Source organism: Pan troglodytes, chromosome 10 (assembly GCF_028858775.2).
Source record: "Pan troglodytes isolate AG18354 chromosome 10, NHGRI_mPanTro3-v2.0_pri, whole genome shotgun sequence".
NCBI lineage: Eukaryota > Metazoa > Chordata > Mammalia > Primates > Hominidae > Pan > Pan troglodytes.
Genome location: NC_072408.2, coordinates 14,807,945 through 14,831,047, shown reverse-complemented (window position 1 = coordinate 14,831,047; position 23,103 = coordinate 14,807,945). Strand labels below are relative to the sequence as shown.

Here is a 23,103-nt window from a genome sequence, read left to right as displayed (position 1 = left end):
GCCCTTCATTTAAAAATAGTCTTGTGTTGGATGATTTTGCCTAAGTGTAGGCTAATATAAGTGTTCTCAGCATGTTTAAGGTAGGCTAGGCTATTATGTTTGGTAGGTTAGGTGTATTTTTTTTTTTTTTTTTTTTGAGACAGAGTTTTGCTCTTCTTGCCCAGGCTGGAGTGCAATGGCACGATCTCGGCTCACCACAACCTCTGCCTCCCAGGTTCAAGTGATTCTCCTGCCTCAGCCTCTGGAGTAGCTGGGATTACAGGCATGTGCCACCACACCCAGCTAATTTTGTATTTTTAGTAGAGGTGGGGTTTCTCCATGTTGGTCAGACTGGTCTCGAACTCCTGACCTCAGGTGATCCACCCGCCTTGGCCTCCCAAAGTGCTGGGATTACAGGTATGAGCCACTGCACCCGGCCAGGTTAGGTGTATTAAATGAATTTTCAACTTAACAATATTTTGCAATTATGATGGGATTATGGAGACATGACTTCATTGTAAACTGAGGAGCATTTGTATACAGATATGACAAAGCTTGTATCCACAATACGTAAAAAACTCTTACAACTCAGTAATGAGACAAAGAACCCAATTAAGAAATGGACAAGGCCAGGTGTGGTGGCTCATGCCTGTAATCCCAGCACTTTGGGAGGCTGGGGCAGGTGGATCACCTGAGGTCAGGAGTTTGAGACCAGCCTGACCAACATGATGAAACCCCATCTCTACTAAAAATGCAAAAATCAGCCAGGCATGGTGGCACACACCTGTAATCTCAGCTACTCGGGAGACTGTGGCAAGAGAATCACCTGAACCCGGGAGGAGGAGGTTGCAGTGAGCCAAGATGGGGCCATTGTACTCCAACCTGGGCAACAAGAGCAAAATTCTGTCTCCAGGGTGGGTGGGAGGTGGACGAGGTAGGGAGGGAAGACAAAAAATTTGAACAAGTTTCAGAAAAAAGATATATAAATAACTAATAAGTACATGAAAAGATGTTCATTGCATTTAATTTTAATGCAAATTAAAATCACAATGAGATACTACCACACACTCACAAGTATGATTGTAACTAACAGGGCTGACATTACTAAGTACTGATGAGGTTGTATAACAATTGGTGCTCTCTTATACACCTGATGAAAATGTAAACTGGTAACAACAATTTGGCATTTTCTTCGGTTAAATGTAGCTGGGTGTAGTGGCTCACACCTGTAATCCCAGAACTTTGGGGAGGCCAAGGCAGGAGGATTTCTCAAACCCAGGAGTTCAAGACCAACTTGGGCAATATAGTGAGACCCTGTCCCTATAAAAAATAAAATCAATTTTTTAAAAAAGAGTTAAATGTGCATTTACCCATTTGATCCAGCAATTTCACTCTTGGGTATTTACCCAAGAGGAAGAAAAAGAGACGTGTTGCCCTCTCCCTCTCCCTGTCCCCTCTTTCCAGGGTCTCCCTCTGATGCCGAGCCGAAGCTGGACTGTACTGCTGCCATCTCGGCTCACTGCAACCTCCCTGCCTGATTCTCCTGCCTCAGCCTGCCGAGTGCCTGCGATTGCAGGCGCGCGCCGCCACGCCTGACTGGTTTTCGTATTTTTTTGGTGGAGACGGGGTTTCGCTGTGTTGGCCCGGCTGGTCTCCAGCTCCTAACAGCGAGTGATCCGCCAGCCTCGGCCTCCCGAGGTGCCGGGATTGCAGACGGAGTCTGGTTCACTCAGTGCTCAATGGTGCCCAGGCTGGAGCGCCGTGGCGTGATCTCGGCTGGCTACAACCTCCACCTCCCAGCCGCCTGCCTTGGCCTCCCAAAGTGCCGAGATTGCAGCCTCTGCCCGGCCGCCACCCCGTCTGGGAAGTGAGGAGCGTCTCTGCCTGGCCGCCCATTGTCTGGGACGTGAGGAGCCCCTCTGCCTGGCTGCCCAGTCTGGAAAGTGAGGAGCGTCTCTGCCCGGCCGCCATCCCATCTAGGAAGTGAGGAGCGCCTCTTCCCGGCCGCCATCCCTTCTAGGAAGTGAGGAGCGTCTCTGCCCGGCCGCCCATCGTCTGAGATGTGGGGAGCGCCTTTGCCCCGCCGCCCCGTCTGGGATGTGAGGAGCGCCTCTACCCGGCCGCGACCCCGTCTGGGAGGTGAGGAGCGTCTCTGCCCGGCCGCCCCGTTTGAGAAGCGAGGAGACCCTCCGCCCGGCAACCGCCCCGTCTGAGAAGTGAGGAGCCTCTCCGCCCGGCAGCCACACCGTCCGGGAGGGAGGTGGGGGTCAGCCCCCGCCAGGCCAGCCGCCCCGTCCGGGAGGGAGGTGGGGGGGTCAGCCCCCCGCCCGGACAGCCGCCTCGTCCGGGAGGTGAGGGGCGCCTCTGCCCGGCCGCCCCTACTGGGAAGTGAGGAGCCCCTCTGCCCAGCCAGCCTGAGGTCAGGAGTTCGAGACCAGCCTGGCCAACACGGTGAAACCTCATCTCTACTAAAAGTACAAAAATTAGCTGGGCATGGTAGTGCGTCTCTGTAATCCCAGCTACTTCTTGCAAGGCTGAGACATGAGAATGGCTTGAACCCGGGGGGCTGAGGCTACAGTGAGCCAAGGTCAAGCCACTGCACTCCAGCCTGGGCGATAGAGGAAGACCCTGTCTAAAAAAAACCAAAAAAACAAAAGAACTTTTGGGGTGATGGGAATTTTAAATATCTTGACTGGAGTAGTTACATAAGTGTATGTATACATTTTTCAAAATTCATAAATTTCCAGGTGCAGGACAGACTTAAACTGAATAGCTACATTTCATCCTTGATTATCTTTGACCTCACTTACAAATAATTAACCACATGATAGTCTGTCATATGTCATAGTTCCAAGTTTTCTTAAACAAAACAGAACACGGACGAAGCGCTCAATAGGCATTCTAGTAGAAAACAAACCCAAGTTTTGCGTCCTCTTGGCTGCTGCATGTTTACTTCCTGGGAGCATGTCCTACCATATCAGTTTCCTATTGCTGCTTCATGAAATTGCCACAGACTTAATGGTATAAAACGACACACATTGTTTTATAGTTCTGGAGGTCTGAAGTACAAAACAGGTCTCACTGAGCTGACATCAAGGTGTCATCAGGGTAGCATTTCTTCTGGAGGCTCTGGGGGAGAATCCATTCCTTGCCTTTTCCAGCTTCTACAGGCTTTCCTCATTCCTTGAATCGTGGCTCCCTTTGAGCCAGCAAGCAGAATTCTGCTCTCATCCTCATATCTCCATTTTGCATCCTGACTCTGACTTTTCTACCTCCCTCTTTAAGGACCCTGTGATTAGACTGTGCCCACCTGGATAATCCAGGATTGTCTTCTCATCTCAAGATTTTTAATTAACGACAAAGACCCTTTTGGCACTTAAGTTCATATGTTTAACAAATTCCAGGGATCAGGACATGGATATCGCTGAGGGCTATTATCCTATCTTTTTTTTTTTTTTTTTTTTTTTTTAGACGTAGTCTCACTCTGTTGCCCAGGCTGCAGTGCAATGGTGAGATCTCGGCTAACTGCAACCTCCCCTCCTGGGTTCGAGCAATTCTCATGCCTCAGCCTTCCGAGAAGCTGGGATTACAGTCACCTGCCACCACGCCCAGCTGACTTTTATATTTTTAGGAGACTGGGTTTTGCCATGTTGGCCAGGGTGGTCTCGGACTCCTGACCTCAGGTGATCCTCCCATCTCTGCCTCTCATAGTGCTGGGATTACAGGCGCGAGCCACCGCGCCTAGCCTAACCTACTTTTATTCTACAATGATTCTACTCTTACCTAACTTAGAAAAACTTGGTCTCTGAAGGGCCTTTATTGATGATGTGGGATTTCTGCCCCTTCTTCAAAACACTGGTCTGCCCCTGTCGAAACACCTGCTTTATCTCATGGAGGCTCCAGGTTGACTTTCATAACTAAGTAAAGTCTTGTATGTAGGATTCGGGTTTCAGGTTCATGGGGCCTTGAGATTCAAAGTTCAGGAGTTCTAGATTTGAGACACTAGAGGGAGACTTAGGCCTTGAAAAAGTGACCTCAATTCTAGGAGTAAGTGCTGAGACTCAGAGGAATTTTTGGCTTGAACTTGACCCAGGGTTCAGGCAACAGAGAGCAATGGCATAGGGAAGTATGGCATTTACTTTTTCAAGGGGGATAAAAAAGCAGAAGTGGCTGGGAGAGGTGGCTCATGCCTGTAATCCTAGCATTTTGGGAAGCTGAGGCGGGTGGATCACCTGAGGTCAGGAATTTGAGACCAGCCTGGCCAACATGGAGAAACCCTGCCTCTACTAAAAATATAAAAATTAGCCTGGTGTGGTGGTGGGTGCCTGTAATCCCTGCTACTTGGGAGGCTGAGGCAGGAGAATCACTTGAACCTGGGAGGCAGAGGTTGCAGTGAGCTGAGATCGCGCCATTGCACTCCAGCCTGGGTGACAAGAGCGAAACTCTGTCTCAAAAAAAAAAAAAAAGGGCAGAAGTGGACTTGGCCACACACTTAATCTTAGATTCAAGGATGAAGAGAGCACCAAAGACCTGTACACAAATTAGCTGACTCAGAGGCCAAAGTCCTTCTCATTTTGTATCTAATAGCTCCCCTCCCCTCTCCAACACGGATGTAGGACAGAGAGCAAAATGAGAGGAAGTTGGAAATAGGTGAATAACAGCTGAAAGCCAAGGCCACAGTGTGCTCACCAGATAACATAAAAATTTTCAAGCTACAGTTACAGATTAAGTCTCTCTTAACTTTATTTTTCCTCTCATCTCTCCATTAAAGAATGATGCATCCTAGGCTAGGCACGGTGGCTCATGCCTGTAATCCCAGCACTTTGGGAGGACGAGGCGGGTGGATCACCTGAGGTCAAGAGTTCCAAAACAGCCTGACCAACATGGTGAAACCCCGTCTCCACTAAAAATACAAAAAATTAGCCGGGCGTGGTGTTGGGCGCCTGTAATCCCAGCTACTCGGGAGGCTGAGGCAGGGGAATCGCTTGAACCTGGGAGGCAGAGGTTGCAGTGAGCCAAGATTGTGCCATTGCACTCCAGCCTGGGCGACAAGAGCAAAACTCTGTCTCAAAGAAAAAAAAAAAGAATGATGCATCCTTGATGCAGAGTAGGAGATAATGAAAAATAAATAAATAAAACAAAACAAAACAAAAAAGAATGATGGATCCACCTTGCCTTAATCTTTATTTAAAGAAAGAGAAAGTTTACCAAATTCAGATGTCATTGAAGAACTTTGGAATTTGGTACCCAGTGATCCACCCTACAAAATTCATGTCATTTGCATCATAGGCTTTCTCATCACTAAAGATGCAAATCCCCACGATAATGTCCCTCTCAGTCGGCCCCCTGTTTGTACAGACAGCTCAGATTCCCATAACTGCCTGAGATGCGGGAATGAGTCATCCTCTGCCCAAGCAGGTGGCAGTGGGCACACCTGAAGCAACAAAGTCCAGGAACAATCAGCACAACTTATGACTCCAGAGGAGGAAGTCCAGAGACAGAGCACCATGACTTCTGAGAAAGGTAAAATGGATCCGGGGGCTTGGCAAGTATTCTTGAACAATGCAAGAATGGTGTGTGTGTGTGTGTGTGTGTGTGTGTGTGTCCCCTGCTGATTCTTGCATCTGTGGGTGTTTTCAAACTTCCCTATTATTGATTAATATATTAGTCTTAAATAAGATGGTTTATTATTATTAAATATTTACATCTCCAAGTGACTTTAACCAAATCAGTGTTTGTTTCACCACGATAAAAAATTAAGTAGCCAGGCGCTGTGGCTCACACCTGTAATCCCAGCACTTTGGGAGTCCAAGGAGGGTGGATCACTTGAGGCCCAGGGTTTGAGACCAGCCTGGCCAACATGGTGAAACCCTATCTGTACTAAAAATACAAAAATTAGCCAGGCATGGTGGCGCATGCCTGTAGTCCCAGCTACTCGGGAGGCTGAGGCAGGAGGATCGCTTGAACACAGGAGGCGGAGGCTGCAGTGACCTGAGATCACGCCACTGCACTCCAGCCTGGGCAACAGAGCAAGACTCTGTCTCACAAAAATAAAAAAAAAGTTAAGTAAAAGTACAACTGTTTAAATAACAGTTTAAGGTAACAACAGACGTGATAGCATGAGAACAATGTGCTAATTGATAAATGAATTGACTATAACTAATTGATAAATTTGTGCACAGTCAGTGTTAGAAAAATGCATGGGAGAGGAAGAACACTTCAGGCTGAAGGAAGTAATTTCAGCTGAGCTAGGATTTGAGCTGGATTCTAAGAGAAGTGTAGACCTAAAACAATTTTTATCTTATTTTGCTTTTAGAGACTAGGGGGTGGGTTCACTACTTCGCCCAGGCTGGTCTGGAACTCCTGGGCTCAAGCAATTCTCCACCCTTGGTCTCTCAAAGTACTAGGAATACAGGCATGAGCCACCATGCCTAACCAAATTTTTTTTTTTTTTTTAAGACTCGCCCTGTTGCCTAGGCTGGAGTACAGTGGTGTGATCACTGCTCACTGCTGTCTTGACCTCCTGGGCTCAAGAGATCCTCCCGCCTCAGCTTCCTGGGTAGCTGGGACAACAGGCACGGGCCACCAGCCCTGCTAATTTTTTTGCAGAGATGAGGTCTTGCTTTATTGCTCAGGCTGGTCTTGAACTCCTGGGCTCAAGTGATCCACTAGCCTCGGCCTCCCAAAGTACTGGGATTACAGGTGTAAGCCACCATGCCAGGCCAGAAGGGCAGACTTTGGATCGACAAAGAAGAGGAGATTCCAGGTTGATTGAATCCTATTGATGAACAGAATTTAAAAGCTTTTATAGAGACTTGTGTCTGGAATATAATGAATAAACTGGTTAGGCTACAAAAAATTTATGTAAACAATTTGCAGTAAGACCAGAAAGCAAATTTGAAGTGTTATTATACTATAGAGGACTTCGAATGCCAGGCTCAAGGAATGAAAGTTTTTCTTTATGGTAGAGGGAATATCTTTGGAGAATTTATGAATAGCACAGAGATATGACTAAAATAGTGCTTTAGACACATTTACTTGACATGTGATGGGTTTTGGACTGGAAGCAAGGAGACCAGTTAGAAGACTATTGCAATAGTGTGAGTGTGATGGGGCAGAAGGTAATATAGATATCAGTTTGGAGTTCAAGTAACAATTTATTTTCTCCTTTATGTTCTCCATCTGTTAGAATTCTTTTTTAAGGTCAGGTGTGGTGGCTCACACCTGTAATCCCAGCACTTTGGGAGGTCAAGGCAGGCGGATCACCTGAGGTAGGGAGTTTGAGACCAGCCTGACCAACATGGAGAAACAACGTCTCTATTAAAAATACAAAATTAGCTGGGCACGGTAGCACACGCCTGTAATCCCGCTACTTGGGAGGCCAAGGCAGGAGAATCACTTGAACCAGGGAGGCGGAGGTTGCGGTGAGCCGAGATCGCGCCATTGCACTCCAGCCTGAGCAACAAGAGCAAAACTCCATCTCGGGAAAAAAAAAAAAAAAAAAAAGAATGATTTTTTTAAGTGGCATACTGGGGGAAAGACCAAACACATTATTTCATTGTAGTATCTAATACCTTCCCTGGACTTTTCTTATGAAGGTGGTGTGTTCTATACCTCAAACTGTCCCCAATCATGTGGCTGGTATCCTTGTCTTTGCATCCCAGGAATAATATTGATCAGTGTAGACACAGCATATGTCTTACCGTCCCTTTCTGAACTTCTCACTGCTGCTTCAGCTCTTTCAGAGAAAGTGTCTTCCCATCATCAAATGCCTTTTTCCTATGATGTGGCCTCTGTTTATGTAAGGCTCCCTCGGAGTAGATTACTGGTTCAAGGGCCCCAATTTGCACTAAGATCTGAGAAGAGCTCATACCAACGTGCCAGCCACCCCCTTCCTCCTTCCTCCCAATGCTCAAATCCCCCATTCCTCCTTTATAAGAGATTTGTTCTTCACGTCACACTTGGAATAGTGTTTTCTGACTTCGTCCTACTTCCTAGATATCTGGCTAATTTCTCATTTTAGTTCTTCTCCCCAGCTAGAACCACTCTCTGCAAAAAAACCATGCCATGCCCAAGTCCTTTCTACAACTCCTCTACCATCCAGTGCAAATGCATAAAAAGTAACACACACAAACAGGCACACACACAGCCTAGGGTAAAGCATGCTCTGTTTTAAAGGAAGTGTCTTCCAGAGCCTGTGACTCTTCTTTGTTCAAAAATAGCACCTGCAAGTTAAGGTTTGGCCAGGAGCGTGGGATGAATTTCTTGCCTGCATCTCCCCAAATCACCCTTAGAGGTTCAGGCCTTGTCAGTGCCCATTTTATTGCCAGGAACATCCCCAAGGCTCTGAGTCCTGAGAGGCGCAGGTCTCTAAAATTCAGTACTCTCCCTTGAATCATCCCCATACTCTCTAATGGCTTCTTACACTTAGCATACTATCCAGAGCTGGTAAGGCCCTGTGGCTTACCCCCTCCATTGCTCATCTCCCTCCATTGCAGGTCTTGATCACTCCGACCCAGCCAGGCTGACTTGCTTGCTCTTCCTTGAATAAGTCAAGGTCCACACTTCAGGTCGTTTGCACCTGGTGTTCCCTGTGCTTGGAAAGCTCTCCCCTTCCCCGATGTCCACATGTCTTGCTCTCTAAATTTACATTCAGGTCTCAGCTTTAATGTCCCTCTTTACAGATGTCTTCTCTGACTGCCATCTCTGATATGGTCGATATGGTGCCCCCACCACCTTTTGTCTCCTTCCAGTACTTTTCTTCTTCCTTTTTTTTTGAGATGGAGTCTCTCTCGCTCTGTCGCCCAGGCTAGAGTGCAATGGTGTGATCTTGGCTTACTGTAACCTCCACCTCCCAGGTTCAAGTGATTCTCCTGCCTCAGCCTCCCGAGTAGCTGGGATTACAGGCACGTGCCACCATGCCTGGCTAATTTTTGTATTTTTAGTAGAGACAGGGTTTTGCCATATTGGCCAGGCTGGTTTCAAACTCCTGAACTCAGGTGATCCACCCACCTTGGCCTCCCAAAAATGCTGGGATTACAGGCATGATCCACCGTACCCGGCCGTCTTTTTTTAAATTTTTAAATTTTTTTTATTTTTTAAAGACAACGTCTTGCTCTGTCGCCCAGGCTGGAGTGCAATGGCGATCATGGCTCACTGTAGCCTCGAACTCCTGGGCTCAAGTGATCCTCCCACTTCAGCCTTCTGAGCAGTGGGGACTACTGGTGCACACCACCATGCCCGGCTAATTTAAAAAAGGTTTTGTTTTGTTTTGTTTTGTTTTGTAGAGATGGGGTCTTGCTGTGTTGCTTACGGTAGTCTCAATCTCCTAGCCTCAAGCAATCCTCCCGCCTCAGCCTCCTGAAGTGTTGGGATTATAGGCATGAGCTATGGCACCCAGCCAGGGATTCTTTTGACTAAAGCAGAGATCAAGATAATCCCACTCCCTGAAGCCCTGTGCATTGGGAATTTAGATGACTGCTCATTTCCACATCAATTGTTACTTCCCATCTCTCAATTCTAGTGCTGGACCTACTATTAGGTTCTATACCTAACAGCAGCAATTGTTGCTTTTTTCTCTTTCCCCTTCCAGGTTAGCACGATTCAAAGGGAGAATCTGTGCCCACTTGAGGTCCCTTATGTAGCAGGACTGCCCTGTAAATGTCTTCAGGAACCACTTGGCTCCAGTTGGAGCCTGGTCCTTTTTTGCTGGTTCAATAGGATCTTTCCATATGTTCTTTACAAGTATCTTTTTACACTTATTACTCATTCAGTTGTCTTTTCTCCTTCCTCTCGAGTTGTGGTTTAAAATATGTATAATTACAATTATAAAGAGATATCTATTTATCTATCTATCTGTCTATCTATCTATCTATCATCTGTCATCAAAGATATCCTGGCTTCTCTCCACACTACCAATACTCTTTATTTTTTAATTATAATTTTTATTTCAGATTCATGGGGTACACGTGCAGATTTGTTACAAGGGTATGTATTGTGTGATGCTGAGGTTTGGGCTTGTATTGACTCTGCTACCGAGATAGTGAACATAGTACCCAATGGGAAGTTTTTCGGCTCTTTCCCCTCTCCCTCCCTCAGTCCTTTTGGACTTTTCCAGTGTCTATTGTTCCCGTCTTTTTTTTTTTTTTTTTTTTTTTTTGAGACGGAGTCTCGCTCTATCACCCAGGCTGGAGTGCAGTGGCGCAATTTTGGCTCACTGCAAGCTCCGCCTCCCGGGTTCACGCCATTCTCCTGCCGCAGCCTCCCAAGTAACTGGAACTATAGGTGCCTGCCACCACACCCGGCTAATTTTGTGTGTGTGTGTGTGTGTGTGTGTGTGTGTTTAGTACAGACGGGATTTCACCATGTTAGCCAGGATGGTCTCGATCTCCTGACCTTGTGATCCACCCGCCTCCGCCTCCCAAAGTGCTGGGATTACAGGTGTGAGCCACCATGCCTGGCCATTCCCGTCTTTATGTCCATGTGTACCCAAGGTTTAGCTCCCACTTATAAGTGAGAACATGCAATATTTGGTTTTCTGTTTCTGTGTTAATTTGCTTAGGATAATGGTATCCAGCTGCATCTATGTTGCTGCAAAGGACATGATTTATGATTTCATTCTTTTGTATAGCTGTATAGTTTTCCATCAAATACCCCCCCCTTTTTTTTTTTAGATGGAATCTCATTCTGTCACCAAGGGTGGAGTGCAGTGGCACATTCTTGGCTCACTGCAAGCTCCGCCTCCCGGGTTCAAGCGATTCTTGTGCCTCGGCCTCCTGAGTAGCTGGGATTACAAGCATGGGCCACCATGCCTGGCTAATTTTTTGTATTTAGTAGAGACGGGGTTTCACCATGTTAGGCTGGTCTCGAACTCCTGACCTCAGGTGATCCACCTGCCTCGGTCTCCCAAAGTGCTAGAATTACAGGCGTGAGCCACCGCACCCGGCCTCTAAGAGGCTTTAAGAAGTGACTTTCCCATTGTGCTTAATCATTTTTGTTGAAGCCTTAAGGCAGACTACCTTGTTTGGGATTGGGCATCTGGGAAAAGAGATTTTGGCAGAGTCCTTAAAAATCTTGCTTTTCTTGGGTACAATGAGCTGGTCCAATACAATTAATCCATGAGAGAATCTTCAAATTCCATTTTCTGAGATGATTTGCAGGTTTGGAATAATAGAGCACTTTTTCTTAGCAACTCATTTGATATTTGAGTGTTGTTTGACATAATCATATCTTGGTCAACAGGTCCTTCAACCGGTGACCCCACTCTGAGGTAAGAATAACACTATCACAGTGCCCATTTAATTTGATCAAGAATCAATGGGTATTTAAGAGCTGTGCATGGTGGCACATGCGCCTATAATCCCAGCTACTCAGGAGGCTGAGGCAGGAGTAGGAGGATCACTTGAGCCCAGGAGGTCAAGGCTGCAGTGAGCTATGACTGCACCACTGCACTGCAGCTGGGGTAACAGACTGAGACCCTGTCTCAAAAAAAAAAAAAAAAGGAACTGTGGATATAGCTTTCTTTATTGTTCCTTTTCTCTTTTGCCATTTTCCATTCTTTCTTTCATTTTTGCCTTTTCCAGTTTCATTTTCTATGGTTATTGTTTTTTATATCTTTGCTCTTATGTCTTTTGATCTCTTTAAATAAATGATTTTCTAGCTTGCTTATCTGTTATTGTCTTACAATTTCTCTTCTTTTTTTAAATCGCATGCTTTTATAGCCATTAGTGAAATACCTGGGAAACTCATTTGTCACTTTAACTTCATCTTCGTTTTATAATGTCTGCCCATTTTTCAGACATAGGACAGGGAAGTCATGTTAAGGAATATATTATCTCGTGATAGGTGGAAGGATTGATCTATGTAGTAAATGAATGTGATACTTTAGGGGTGAGTGGGAACTATTAGGATGTAATAAGCTTGTGACTTAACCATATTGCAAAGAAGAGTCTGCAGTTCAATTCTGAGTTTCCCTTGAGTCACAGCTGTCAGACATAGAGTGTTAAATCTAAAGACACCACTGAGAGCAAGTAGAATTTCTTTCTTATAGGAGTTAGTATATAGAATCCTAATGTGGAAGAATCTTGAGGCTAAATTGCTCTTTTGTCTGTTCTTGACAATACAATCTTGTTGGCAATTTGAGGCTTCAACACTTGAGAAAATCTAGTTAGAGTCCATTGAGGAATAGAAAAGATAAGGATTGGAACATAGCACCTCTAGGTGTAAAATAGAAAAGTTAGAATATAGCTAGGCATGGTGGGGCACACCTGTAGTCTCAGCTACTCAGGAGGCTGAGGCAGGAGAGTAGCTTGAGTCCAGGAAGGGGAGATCAGGCTGGCCAGCTTAGAGAGACCATGTCTTAAAAAAAAAGGGGGGGTTAGAATATAATGAAGGAAATTTTAAAAGAGAAACAAAGACACACTTATACCTGAATTGAAGACTAAAACATAATGGTATTAGAGAGTGGTCACCAAATAATGTGACTGGGGGAAAAAACCTGTGCACTATGTTTGTGAGAAAAAAAAATCTGATAATTCAAACAGACCTCTTCAGATAACTTTGAGACATATACTAGAAAAAGAAGTTTCCTGAGATGTTATGTCTCAGATCAGCCTGATAGAAGAGGGGAGCAGAGGCTGGGCGTGGTGGCTCACGCCTGTAATCCCAGCACTTTGGGAGGCTGAGGTGGGCGAATCACAAGGTCAGGAGTTCGAGACCAGCCTGGCCAACATGGTGAAACCCCGTCTCTACTAAAAATACAAAAAAATTAGCTGGACATGGTGGCGGGAGCCTGTAATCCCAGCTACTTGGGAAGCTGAGGCAGAAAAATCACTTGAACCTGGGAGGTGGAGGTTGTGGTGAGCTGAGATTGCACCACTGCACTCCAGTCTGGGCAACAGTGTGAGACTCCATCTTAAAAAAAAAAAGAAGAGGGGAGCAGGAGAAGATTTCTAAGATCTCTCTAAATATGGCATGACAGTGTGGGCTGCTTTTTGTATTTCAGGAGAAGAATCGAACCCTGGGAGTTTGACGTCTTCTATGACCCCAGAGAACTTCGTAAAGAGGCCTGTCTGCTCTACGAAATCAAGTGGGGCATGAGCCGGAAGATCTGGCGAAGCTCAGGCAAAAACACCACCAATCACGTGGAAGTTAATTTTATAAAAAAATTTACGTCAGAAAGACATTTTCACCCATCCATCAGCTGCTCCATCACCTGGTTCTTGTCCTGGAGTCCCTGCTGGGAATGCTCCCAGGCTATTAGAGAGTTTCTGAGTCAGCACCCTGGTGTGACTCTAGTGATCTACGTAGCTCGGCTTTTTTGGCACATGGATCAACAAAACCGGCAAGGTCTCAGGGACCTTGTTAACAGTGGAGTAACTATTCAGATTATGAGAGCATCAGGTAAAAACAGTAAACAAAGAAACTTCATTGTTTACAACAGACTGTGGTGATAGTAGCTGTTTTTAGGCCAGAAGATTGGTTAGCCCAGGCTGGAAGTCTCAGAAGTAAAAGTCCAAAATAATGTCATAAAGGACTAGGTCTGAAATTCATGACAAGGAAAGTTACAAAAATACAACTCCTGGCTACGCATGGTGGCTCATGCCTATAATCCCAGAACTTTGGGAGGCCAAGGCAGGAGGATCACTTGAAGCCAGGGGTTCAAGATCAGCCTGGGCAACATAGTGAGACCCCATCTCTAAAAAAAAATTTAAAAATCAGGCCAGGTGCGGTGGCTCACGCCTGTAATCTCAGCACTTTGGGAGGCTGAGGTGGGCGGATCACGAGGTCAGGAGATGGAGACCATCCTGGCTAACATGGTGAAACCCCGTCTCTACTAAAAAATACAAAAAAATTAGCCGGGCGTGGTGGCGGGCGCCTGTAGTCCCAGCTACTTGGGAGGCTGAGGCAGGAGAATGGCGTGAACCCGGGAGGCGGGGCTTGCAGTGAGCTGGGGTCGCGCCACTGGAGTGCAGTGAATGCACAGAGTGAGACTCCGTCTCAAGATAAAATAAAATAAAATAAAATAAAAAAATCAGACAGGCATGGCAGAATACACCTTTAGAGGCTGAGGTAGGAAGATCTCCTGAGCCCAGAAGTTCAAGGCTGCAGTGAGCTATGATTGGACCACTGCACACTGGCCTAGGTGACAGAGCGAGACCCTGTATCAAAAAACAAAAACAAAAACAAAAACAAACAACAACTCTTTTTTTTTTTTTTTTTTTTTTTTTGAGACGGAGTCTTGCTCTTTCGCCCAGGCTGGAGTGCAGTGGCGCAATCTCGACTCACTGCAAGCTCCGCCTGGGGTTCACGCCATTCTCCTGCCTTAGCCTCCCCAGTAGCTGGGACTACAGGCGCCCACCACCACGCCTGGCTAATTTTTTGTATTTTTAGTAGAGACGGGGTTTCACTGTGTTAGGCAGGATGGTCTCGATCTCCTGACCTGTGATCCACCCTTCTCGGCCTCCCAAAGTGCTGGGATTACAGGCGTGAGTCACCGCACCCGGCCAACAACTCTTTTCTCTAGTCTTGCCTCTCAGCCATCTTTAAATGAACTGCTTTATTCTTTTTAGGGGGTCTAATGTCCAGCAGCAACTAGACTAGAGACTACAGGCTTTCTATATGGGAAGCTAGGTTGGGGATCTTCTTAAGTAATTTACCATTGTGCTTGTTGAATGAGCCAAGATTTGTGTTTCCTTAGAGTATTATCACTGCTGGAGGAATTTTGTCAACTACCCACCTGGGGATGAAGCTCACTGGCCACAATACCCACCTCTGTGGATGATGTTGTACGCACTGGAGCTGCACTGCATAATTCTAGTAAGTCACTTTAGGGACACAAATGCTGATGCAAAAAGAAGCATCCTTCTTCAAAGTTCTTTCCTGAGAAAATTTGACTCATATCTTCTTTTTGACATTTATATTGAGATTTAGTTATTTAACTAGCTAGCTCCTCTTAAGAAAATCTCAGAGCCAGGTATGGTGGTGCACACCTGTAGTCCCAGCTACGCAGGAAGCTTGAGTCTAGGAGTTGCAAGCTGCAGTGAGCTATGATCACGCCAATATGCTCCAGCCTGCGTGGTATAACAAGATCCTGTTTCTAAAAAACAGCTGGGTACAGTGGCTCATGCCTGTAATACAAGCACTTTGGGAGGCCAAGATGGGAGGATTGCTTGAGGCCAGGAGTCTGAGACCAGCCTGGCCAACATAATGAGACCCCCATCTCTATAAAAAAGAAAATTATGTATCAAACAAACTAAACAAACAAGCAAACAAACAACATCTAAGCCTAAGAACAAGAAGTGCGTTTGTGGGAGGTAAGTGGGAGAAGGGAATTTGGGTAAACCGATCTAAGATATGGGTGGTCCCCATATTAATTACATTTTATCATTTTTATTCTTATTTTATTATCATTATCTTTTAAGCCACAGGGTCTCGCTGTGTTGCCTAGGCTGGGGTGTAGCGGCTATTCACAGGCACCATCACAGCAACCCACAGGCTCAAACTCCGAATTCCTAGCCTCAAGCAATCCTCTGACCTCAGCCTTCTGGGTAGCTAGAACTACAGGCGTGTGTCATCATGTCTGGCTTTATCATTATTATTGTTCTTGTTACTACAACACATATTGGCTCTACTGTGTTTCAGATATTCTCCTTTCCCTTATTAGTGTGTGTAATCTTATTGAAGAGACTGTACGTGTTCCACTGGATTCTCTTGAAAGTGGTTCAGGCTGGGTGCAGTGGCTCATGCTTGTAATCCTAGCACTTTGGGAGGCAGAGGGGAGTGGATGGCTTGAGCCCAGAAGTTGGAGACCCGCCTGGGCAACATGGCAAAACCACATCTCAACAAAAACACAAAAAAATTAGCTGGGTGTGGTGGTGCGTGCCTGTAGTCCCAGCTACTTGGGAGGCTGAGGTGGGAGAATTGTTTGAGCCTAGGAGGTTGAGGCTGCAGTGAGCTGTGATTGCACCACTGCGCTCCAGCCTGGGTGAATGCAGTGAGTCCAGAACCAGACCCTGTCTGGGAAAAAAAAAAAAAGAAGAAATAGTTAAATCGTCTTCCAACTGATATTTTCAAACGTTTGTGGTGATAATATTATTAATTAAAATATTCATCCTAAGGATTAAATATAATCCTTTTTTATTCCAGAGTCTTCCACCCTGTTTAAAGATTTCAAGAAGATGGCAAAATCATCTTACATTTTTCAGTCTTCATCTTCAAAACTGCCATTACCAAACGATTCCGCCACACATCCTTTTAGCTACAGGGCTGATACATCCTTCTGTGGCTTGGAGATGAATAGAATGATTCCGTGTGTGTACTGATTCAAGAACAAGCAATGATGACCCACTAAAGAGTGAATGCCATTTAGAATCTAGAAATGTTCACAAGGTACCCCAAAACTCTGTAGCTTAAACCAACAATAAATATGTATTACCTCTCGCAGTTTCTGTGGGTAAGGAATTTAGAAGCAGCTTATCTGTGTGTTCCTGTCTCAGGTCCCCCACGAGGTTGTAGTCAAGATGGCAGCCAGCGCTGCAATCATTTGAGGGTTTGACTGAGGCTGGAGAATGTGCTTCCCAGGTGGCAGGCTCAGATGGCTGGCAAGTTTGTGCTAGTGGCTGGTAGAAGGTTTCAGTTTCTTGCCACATAGGCCTCTCCACAGGGTTGCTTAAATAACCTCCGGACATGGCAGTTGGCTTCCTACAGATTAATTTACCTTTTGAAAAATTTCCTGTAGAGATGGAGTTTTGCTGTGTTGCCCAGGCTGGTCTCAAAGTCCTGGACTCAAGTGATCCACCAGCCTCGGCCTCCCAAAGTGCTGGGATTACTGGTGTGAGCCACCATACCTGGCCCAGAGCAAGTGATCGAAGAGAGACCAAGGTGGAAATTTCCATGACTTTGATGACTTCATCTTGGAATCACACCCTATTTCTTCTGCAGTATTCTATTTGTTACACAGGCCAGCCATGATTCAGAGTAAGAGGGGACTCATACACAAGGATTTGAAACTCAGGACATGAAAGTCACTGGAAGCCATCTTGGATTTTCCCGGTAGGGGCTTTCTCTGTTTTCAGACAAATAATTACATGGAATCAATTTCTGAAGACACAGATAGAGGGAAACAAAAGACAAAATAGTAACGTCTATTTTTATTTGTTTCTTAATTAGAATATCATAAGATTCATAGGTGATTTATAGAGGACTGGATGACCAGATGCAGAGAGGAGCTACCATCTCCATGAGAGCTTCGGAGACCTGCAGAGACATTGCATGACTTGCCTGCGGAAGTTGTTTGACAGGAATTCTCATTGGTTTACAGAAATAATATTGGTTAGTGATTGGCTATACATGGTGTCCAGCACAGGGCATTTTGTGGCTGCTTGGTGTCAGTCTAGAGCCCATGTTGCAAGGGGCTTTAAGAGGTAATTAGCTCAAGCAGAGAGTGAGATGTGATTGCTGTCACATTTTTTTTTTTAAGTTTTTTTTTTTTTTTTGAGACAGAGTCTCTGTCGCCCAGGCTGGAGTGCAGTGGCGCCATCTTGGCTCACTGCAAGCTCCGCCTCCCAGGTTCAGGCCATTCTCCTGCCTCAGTCTCCCGAGTAGCTGGGACTACAGGCGCCCACCACCACACCCGGCTAATTTTTTGTATTTTTAGTAGAGACGGGGTTTCACCGTGTTAGCCAGGCTGGTCTCAATCTCCTGACCTCATGGTCCGCCCGCCTCGGCCTCCCAAAGTGCTGGGATTACAGGCGTGAGCCACTGTGCCCAGCCTGCTGTCGCATTTTAAATATTCCTCTGGGATTGATAATTTAAAGGAGCTCACATTCCTCAGATAAAATGTTCATTTTCTTTCTCAAACCTAAACATAATATTAACCACCGCTATATTATCATTTTTAGTAGGAGGATGAGAAGGGCTAAATCAGACACAATTACAAAAAACTCTTAGCCTACTCATCAATTACTCATATAAGCTGAGTAACAGCAATTCTAATTTATAACTCCTTTATAATAATATTAAATCTACTAATGAGGCTGGGCACGGTGACTCATGCCTGTAATCCTAGCACTTTGGGAGGTTGAGGAGGGCAGATCACTTGAGGTCAGGAGTTCAAGACCAGCCTGGCCAAATGGTGAAACGCGGTCTCTACTAAAAATACAAAAATTAGCTGGGCGTGGTGGTGCACGCCTGTAATCCCAGCTACTCAGGAAGCTGAGGCAGGAGAATCGCTTGAACCTAGGAGGCGGAGGTTGCAGCGAGCCGAGATTGCACCATTGCACTCCAGCCTGTGGGACAAGAGTGAAACTCCATCTCAAAAAAAAACCCATAAATAAATAAATAATAAATTTACTAATGAGAGGAGAGTGAAAAGTACCAGTTAGGCAGATAGCTAGGACATGTCCTTGGTAGAATTCCTTTCTAACAAAGAAACAGCTTGAAAGATCAAGCTGCAAGCACAGATCAGGGGGCTAGGTCCACCATAAAAATGCCTTCTGTGTAACTAACTAAGGTCACAGTCTGAGCTGTCAAAGTGTCAGTCAAAATCTTGGGTTTATATGTATTTTGGAGTCTAGTAGTTGAGGTCAATTACTCACATGTGTGGTCTGATGAGGTGTGACATACTACTCTTGCAGGGAAGGGGAATTACAATCTGTGTTCTTATCACAGCAATACATATATCACTCAAGTAGCAAACTACAGAAGTAGAATCATTTTAAAGCTTTAAAACAGCACTTTTAGCTGGAAATTTAGCCCAGGGAGGAGCCTCTGTAGATCAAACCATTTTCTCATTACACTTAGCAGGTATTTCATCAATGTTAGGTGCTACTAATTTTATCACAACAATTATTAATATACAACCACAAATTATATCTCAATGTCAAAAATCATCATTTATTTGATCTGCATTAATTACAGCTGTGCTTTTGCTACTTTCTCTTCCAGTTTTAGCGTTGATATTACTATACCTGTGCTATTCAAAAACATAACCTTAATACTGCTGTTTTATCCCACAAGGAGACTCAATTTTATATCAATGTTGTATTCTGATTCTTTCTCTTACAGAAGTTTATGTTGTTATTTTACTCAGATGTAGAAGAGTTTCACATGTAACATATTCGGTTAATAGGAATAGTCTAAACCATGATATCTATTGGTTTCTTAAGATCACTGTATAAGCCTGATATGATACGGTTTGGATATTTGTTCCCTCCAAATGTCATGGTGAAATGTGATTCCCACTGTTGGAGGTGGATCCTAATGGCGATATGGCTCTGATGAATGGAGGAACACCAGGGTCTTTGGTCTCCTGCTGATTTAGATAAAAAAACACGGAAACACTTTGAGTGGTTTTAAGGAGTAGAGAGTTTAATAGGCAGGAAAGAAGGAAGAAGCTCTCCTGTACAGAGACAGAGGGAGTGAGGCTCCAAGGGAGAAACCTCGTGTGTGGTAGGGAAGTAGTTGGTTATATTAGGAAGCTGGAGGAGGAGGTGTCTGATTTGCATAGGGCCCAAGGGATTGGTTTGACCAGGTGTGTCATTCACGTAGACCACAAAAAACCCTGGCACTCCCACCTTAGCCCTTTAATATCCAAATGCAGGCCACCAAGATGTCCTGAGCACGTGTGAGTTATCTGGAGGTGGCTATGACACCTGGCACATGTGGTGACAATGAGAAGAGGGTGGCAATTGCCATGTTGGCCATGTTGGGTGGACCTAGTTTCTAATCACTGGCATTTGCATATCAAACTTGCCGGCCTGGTTTTTCAAGCTGCCTGTTAGAAAAGAAATGGTTTGGGGGTTGCTTCTCATGACAGGAAAATTTCCACTGAGAACTTTTACCCTTTCTAGTGGCCTAAAAATTATTTCGTAATAACTCCTGTATTATTCCCTGCCTCAAGAGAAGTAAACCTAACTGCTGTTAAGGGGTGTTGGACGACAACTCTTTCTGGCTACTTCCTGTTGAAAAGGCTCGTCACGTGAGGGACAGCAGTCGGTCCTCCTCCTGAGGTTGATCTAAGTGTTCTAGGAAGAATGGTGTGTCCATGGGTGGCTCTGCTCGCAGCGTTGTTTGGAGTTTGATTGCTTCTAGGTGAAGAGAGATAAATTTTACAAGAAGATTTAAAATATAGGGTTAGAGTATGAGTATTAAGATGACCACCATTAGAGGGAATTCTGTAGACCATAACTGAGTTTGAAATGTTAGTTACACCAAAGGATTGCAATACCGGTTTTCGTCCACTAGATGCCGTTGTACATTACCAGAGATTTTAATATAAAAGTAACATTTTCCTTGAGAAAAGCACACATTTTCCTTGAGAAAAGCATACATTTTCCCCTTGACTTCCCATTAGAGAATAATTTTAGGCATAGGCCATTTTTGTGAGTTGCAATATGATTGGGAGAAATATGATATTGGGTGGCTAAAATAACTTTAGCATTAATCTTGGCAATTCCTTTCCTTTAATTAGTAAATTCTTTTGTGACTTTCACAGACCCTCTTACAACATACTCAAACTCTCTGACTTGTCCTAAACATCCTTCCTGTAAACAACCAGTCATTTCCTTTTAGGACAAGAATTTACCATACAAAATCCTTCCTTATATAAAATCTCTTTCTTTATAAACTTCTTTTAATAGTTTAGAATGCATCCTATTACCAACTTTCAGTAAAAAGTCATATCAAACTTAATGATAGTAAAACTTTTATACTTTCATGCTTGCTTCTTTTTTTCTTTTTTTTTGATATGGAGTTTCGCTCTTGTTGTCCAAGCTGGAGCGCAATGGCACGATCTCAGCTCACCACAACCTTCTCCTCCCAGGTTCAAGCGATTCTCCTGCCTCAGCCTCCCGAGTAGCTGGGATTACAGGCATGCGCCACCACACCTGTTTAATTTTGTATTTTTTAGTAGAGATGGGGTTTCTTCATGTTGGTCAGGCTGGTCTCGAACTCCCGACCTCAGGTGATCCACCTGCCTCGGCCTCCCAAAGTGCTGAGATTACAGGCATGAGCCATCGCGCCCGGCCTTATGCTTGCTTCTTATCCATAACTATCACTCCTGCTATAAGCAAAATAACCTTGACTAAATCTTTCCTGCAATTATTAATCCTAAGATAAGGAAGATAATCAGGCAAAATATTACAACAATTAGAATTTTACAACCAAAATTCCGCATTGTGGGTGCCACGGTGTATAGTGCCATCGCAAATAGTGGTGTAACTATAACATTTCCCACAAGAGTGGCATAGTAAATAATTTTCGTTTAAATCTTTACTTGCCTAGATATAACATTTCCCTTTGGGGATCTACAAAGTTACAAATGCAATCCCATGTATAATTAAATCTCGCTGCAAATATGCCTTAAAAGGAGTTTTAATATTTGGTGGCAGATTTTGAGAGGAAAGGCAGAAATAATAAAAAGTACCCGATGAGGTAGGAGTAGCCCTCACTCAGTTACTTATCTTTTATGATTTTCAGTTTAAGATCTTCTATTTCTCCACATTGTTATTCAGGACGTGCCTCTGGGCTGTCAGAGGTTGATCCCTCAGCTGTTCAGGCTTTGACTTGAATGTGGAAGTCAGGAGTTGATTCCTGTAACTTTTACTGCCAATGCGGTTGAAAGAAGAACAGTGTAGGGCCTTTCCCAGCTTGGCTTAGGGAAGGAGACAGAGATGAGGGTTTTCACTAACACCAAATTTCCTGGGTTAAATAAAGGTGGTTCTGTTTCCTGGGGTTGGACTTCTGTTAGTTGCGTTAATTCTTGTTGGAAGTGAGCTAGAGAGGTTACATGCTTAACCAATTTAGAGGTTTCCTGCCTGAAACCAATCTCTGAGCACACTGATAAGTTTTATCCTTTCCCAAGTGAAAAGCTTGGTGAAGGATTTTAAGGACATTGGCTGGAGGCTGGCAAATGGAGTTTGCCATCCTCTGACTGTAGCCTTTCTGAGGGCTGGGAACTACATCCTCGAGAAGTGGCCTATTTTATTTCTGCAGGGAAATACTGAGGTTTAATTTTTCTTATGGAGCCTTCCTAGATTAGAAGGGGCTTAAGTGCCTTAACGGCTTGAGGCTTCCTTGCCTCTGACTTAACTGCCTGATCAGCTAACCTATTTCCTTTGGCTACCTCATTTGTTCCCTTTTGATGTTCCTTACAATGCATTCCTGCTATTTCTTGTGGAAGAAAAACTGAAGATAACCTGCTAATTTCCTGGTGATATTTTTATAGGGGATCTATTAATGGTAAGAAAATGTCTTTTCTTTCTTTCTTTTTGAGACGAAGTCTCGCTCCGTCGCCCAGGCTGGACTGCAGTGGCGCGATCTCGGCTCACTGCAACCTCCACCTCCCAGGTTCACGCCATTCTCGTGTCTCAGCCTCCCAGGTAGGTGGGACTACAGGCGCCTGCCACCACGCCTGGCTAATTTTTTGTATTTTTAGTAGAGACAGGGTTTCACCATGTTAGCCAGGATGGTCTTGATCCCCTGACCTCGTGATCCGCCTGTCTGGCCTCCCAAAGTGTTGGGATTACAGGCGTGAGCCACCGCCTGGCCGAAAATGTCTTTTCTTTCAAATGGCAGCATGAGCATGGAGAACCAAGAAAGCATACTTGGAGTTAGTATAAATGTTAGCTACCTTTCCCTTGCTTAATCCAAGTGTGCTTGTAAAAGCTGTTAGCTCAGCTAACTGAGCGCTTGTACCCGGGGAGAGACATTATTTAGAGTGACTACTGCTTATCCTGCCTTATGTACTTCTTGCTTTACTGGTGGTTTGTTGGCTAAGAGCTCCCCCTAGAGGACAGTAATCCTGCCACATTATGTGGGGTGTAAACAGTTAAATTATTTCCTAGGGTTAACTTGGAGGCTTTTCTGATTAGCGAGCTGTCATGATAATGGCTTGGAAGCACGTGTCAACTAAGGTTGAGAAAAATACTGGAGTAGAGTTTTTCCTGAGATGCCCCTTCTGGTTGTGCTATGGGAAGAGGGGAGGCCTGGATTAGAGAGGAGAAAAAAGAGACACTGGCTGAGTGTTTAGAAAGAGGTCTACTTTCCTTCTTTTAATGTCCAGAATCACTCAGAGCTCCTGTGCTATAATGGCAGTTTGAGCCGCTGGAGCTGGAGTTTGAGCCC

At 44.8% G+C, this 23,103-nt stretch overlaps 1 protein-coding gene across 2 annotated transcripts; it reads left to right on the top strand.

Annotated features, from left to right (window-relative positions):
* The first annotated feature begins 5,192 nt into the window (after positions 1 to 5,192).
* On the top strand, positions 5,193 to 16,447 carry APOBEC1 (apolipoprotein B mRNA editing enzyme catalytic subunit 1). 2 transcript variants are annotated; one of them, XM_024348250.2, is made up of 5 exons: positions 5,193 to 5,502; positions 11,221 to 11,248; positions 12,983 to 13,380; positions 14,678 to 14,796; positions 16,126 to 16,447. In XM_024348250.2, the coding sequence occupies exons 1-5, from the start codon at positions 5,451 to 5,453 to the stop codon at positions 16,273 to 16,275; spliced, it is 747 nt and encodes a 248-aa protein (XP_024204018.2). In that variant the 5' UTR covers positions 5,193 to 5,450; the 3' UTR covers positions 16,276 to 16,447. The 2 variants fall into 2 exon arrangements, with proteins under 2 accessions (XP_024204018.2, XP_009423020.3); XM_009424745.5 differs by lacking the exon at positions 11,221 to 11,248 and having other exon boundaries at positions 5,451 to 5,502.
* Positions 16,448 to 23,103: the final 6,656 nt, after the last annotated feature.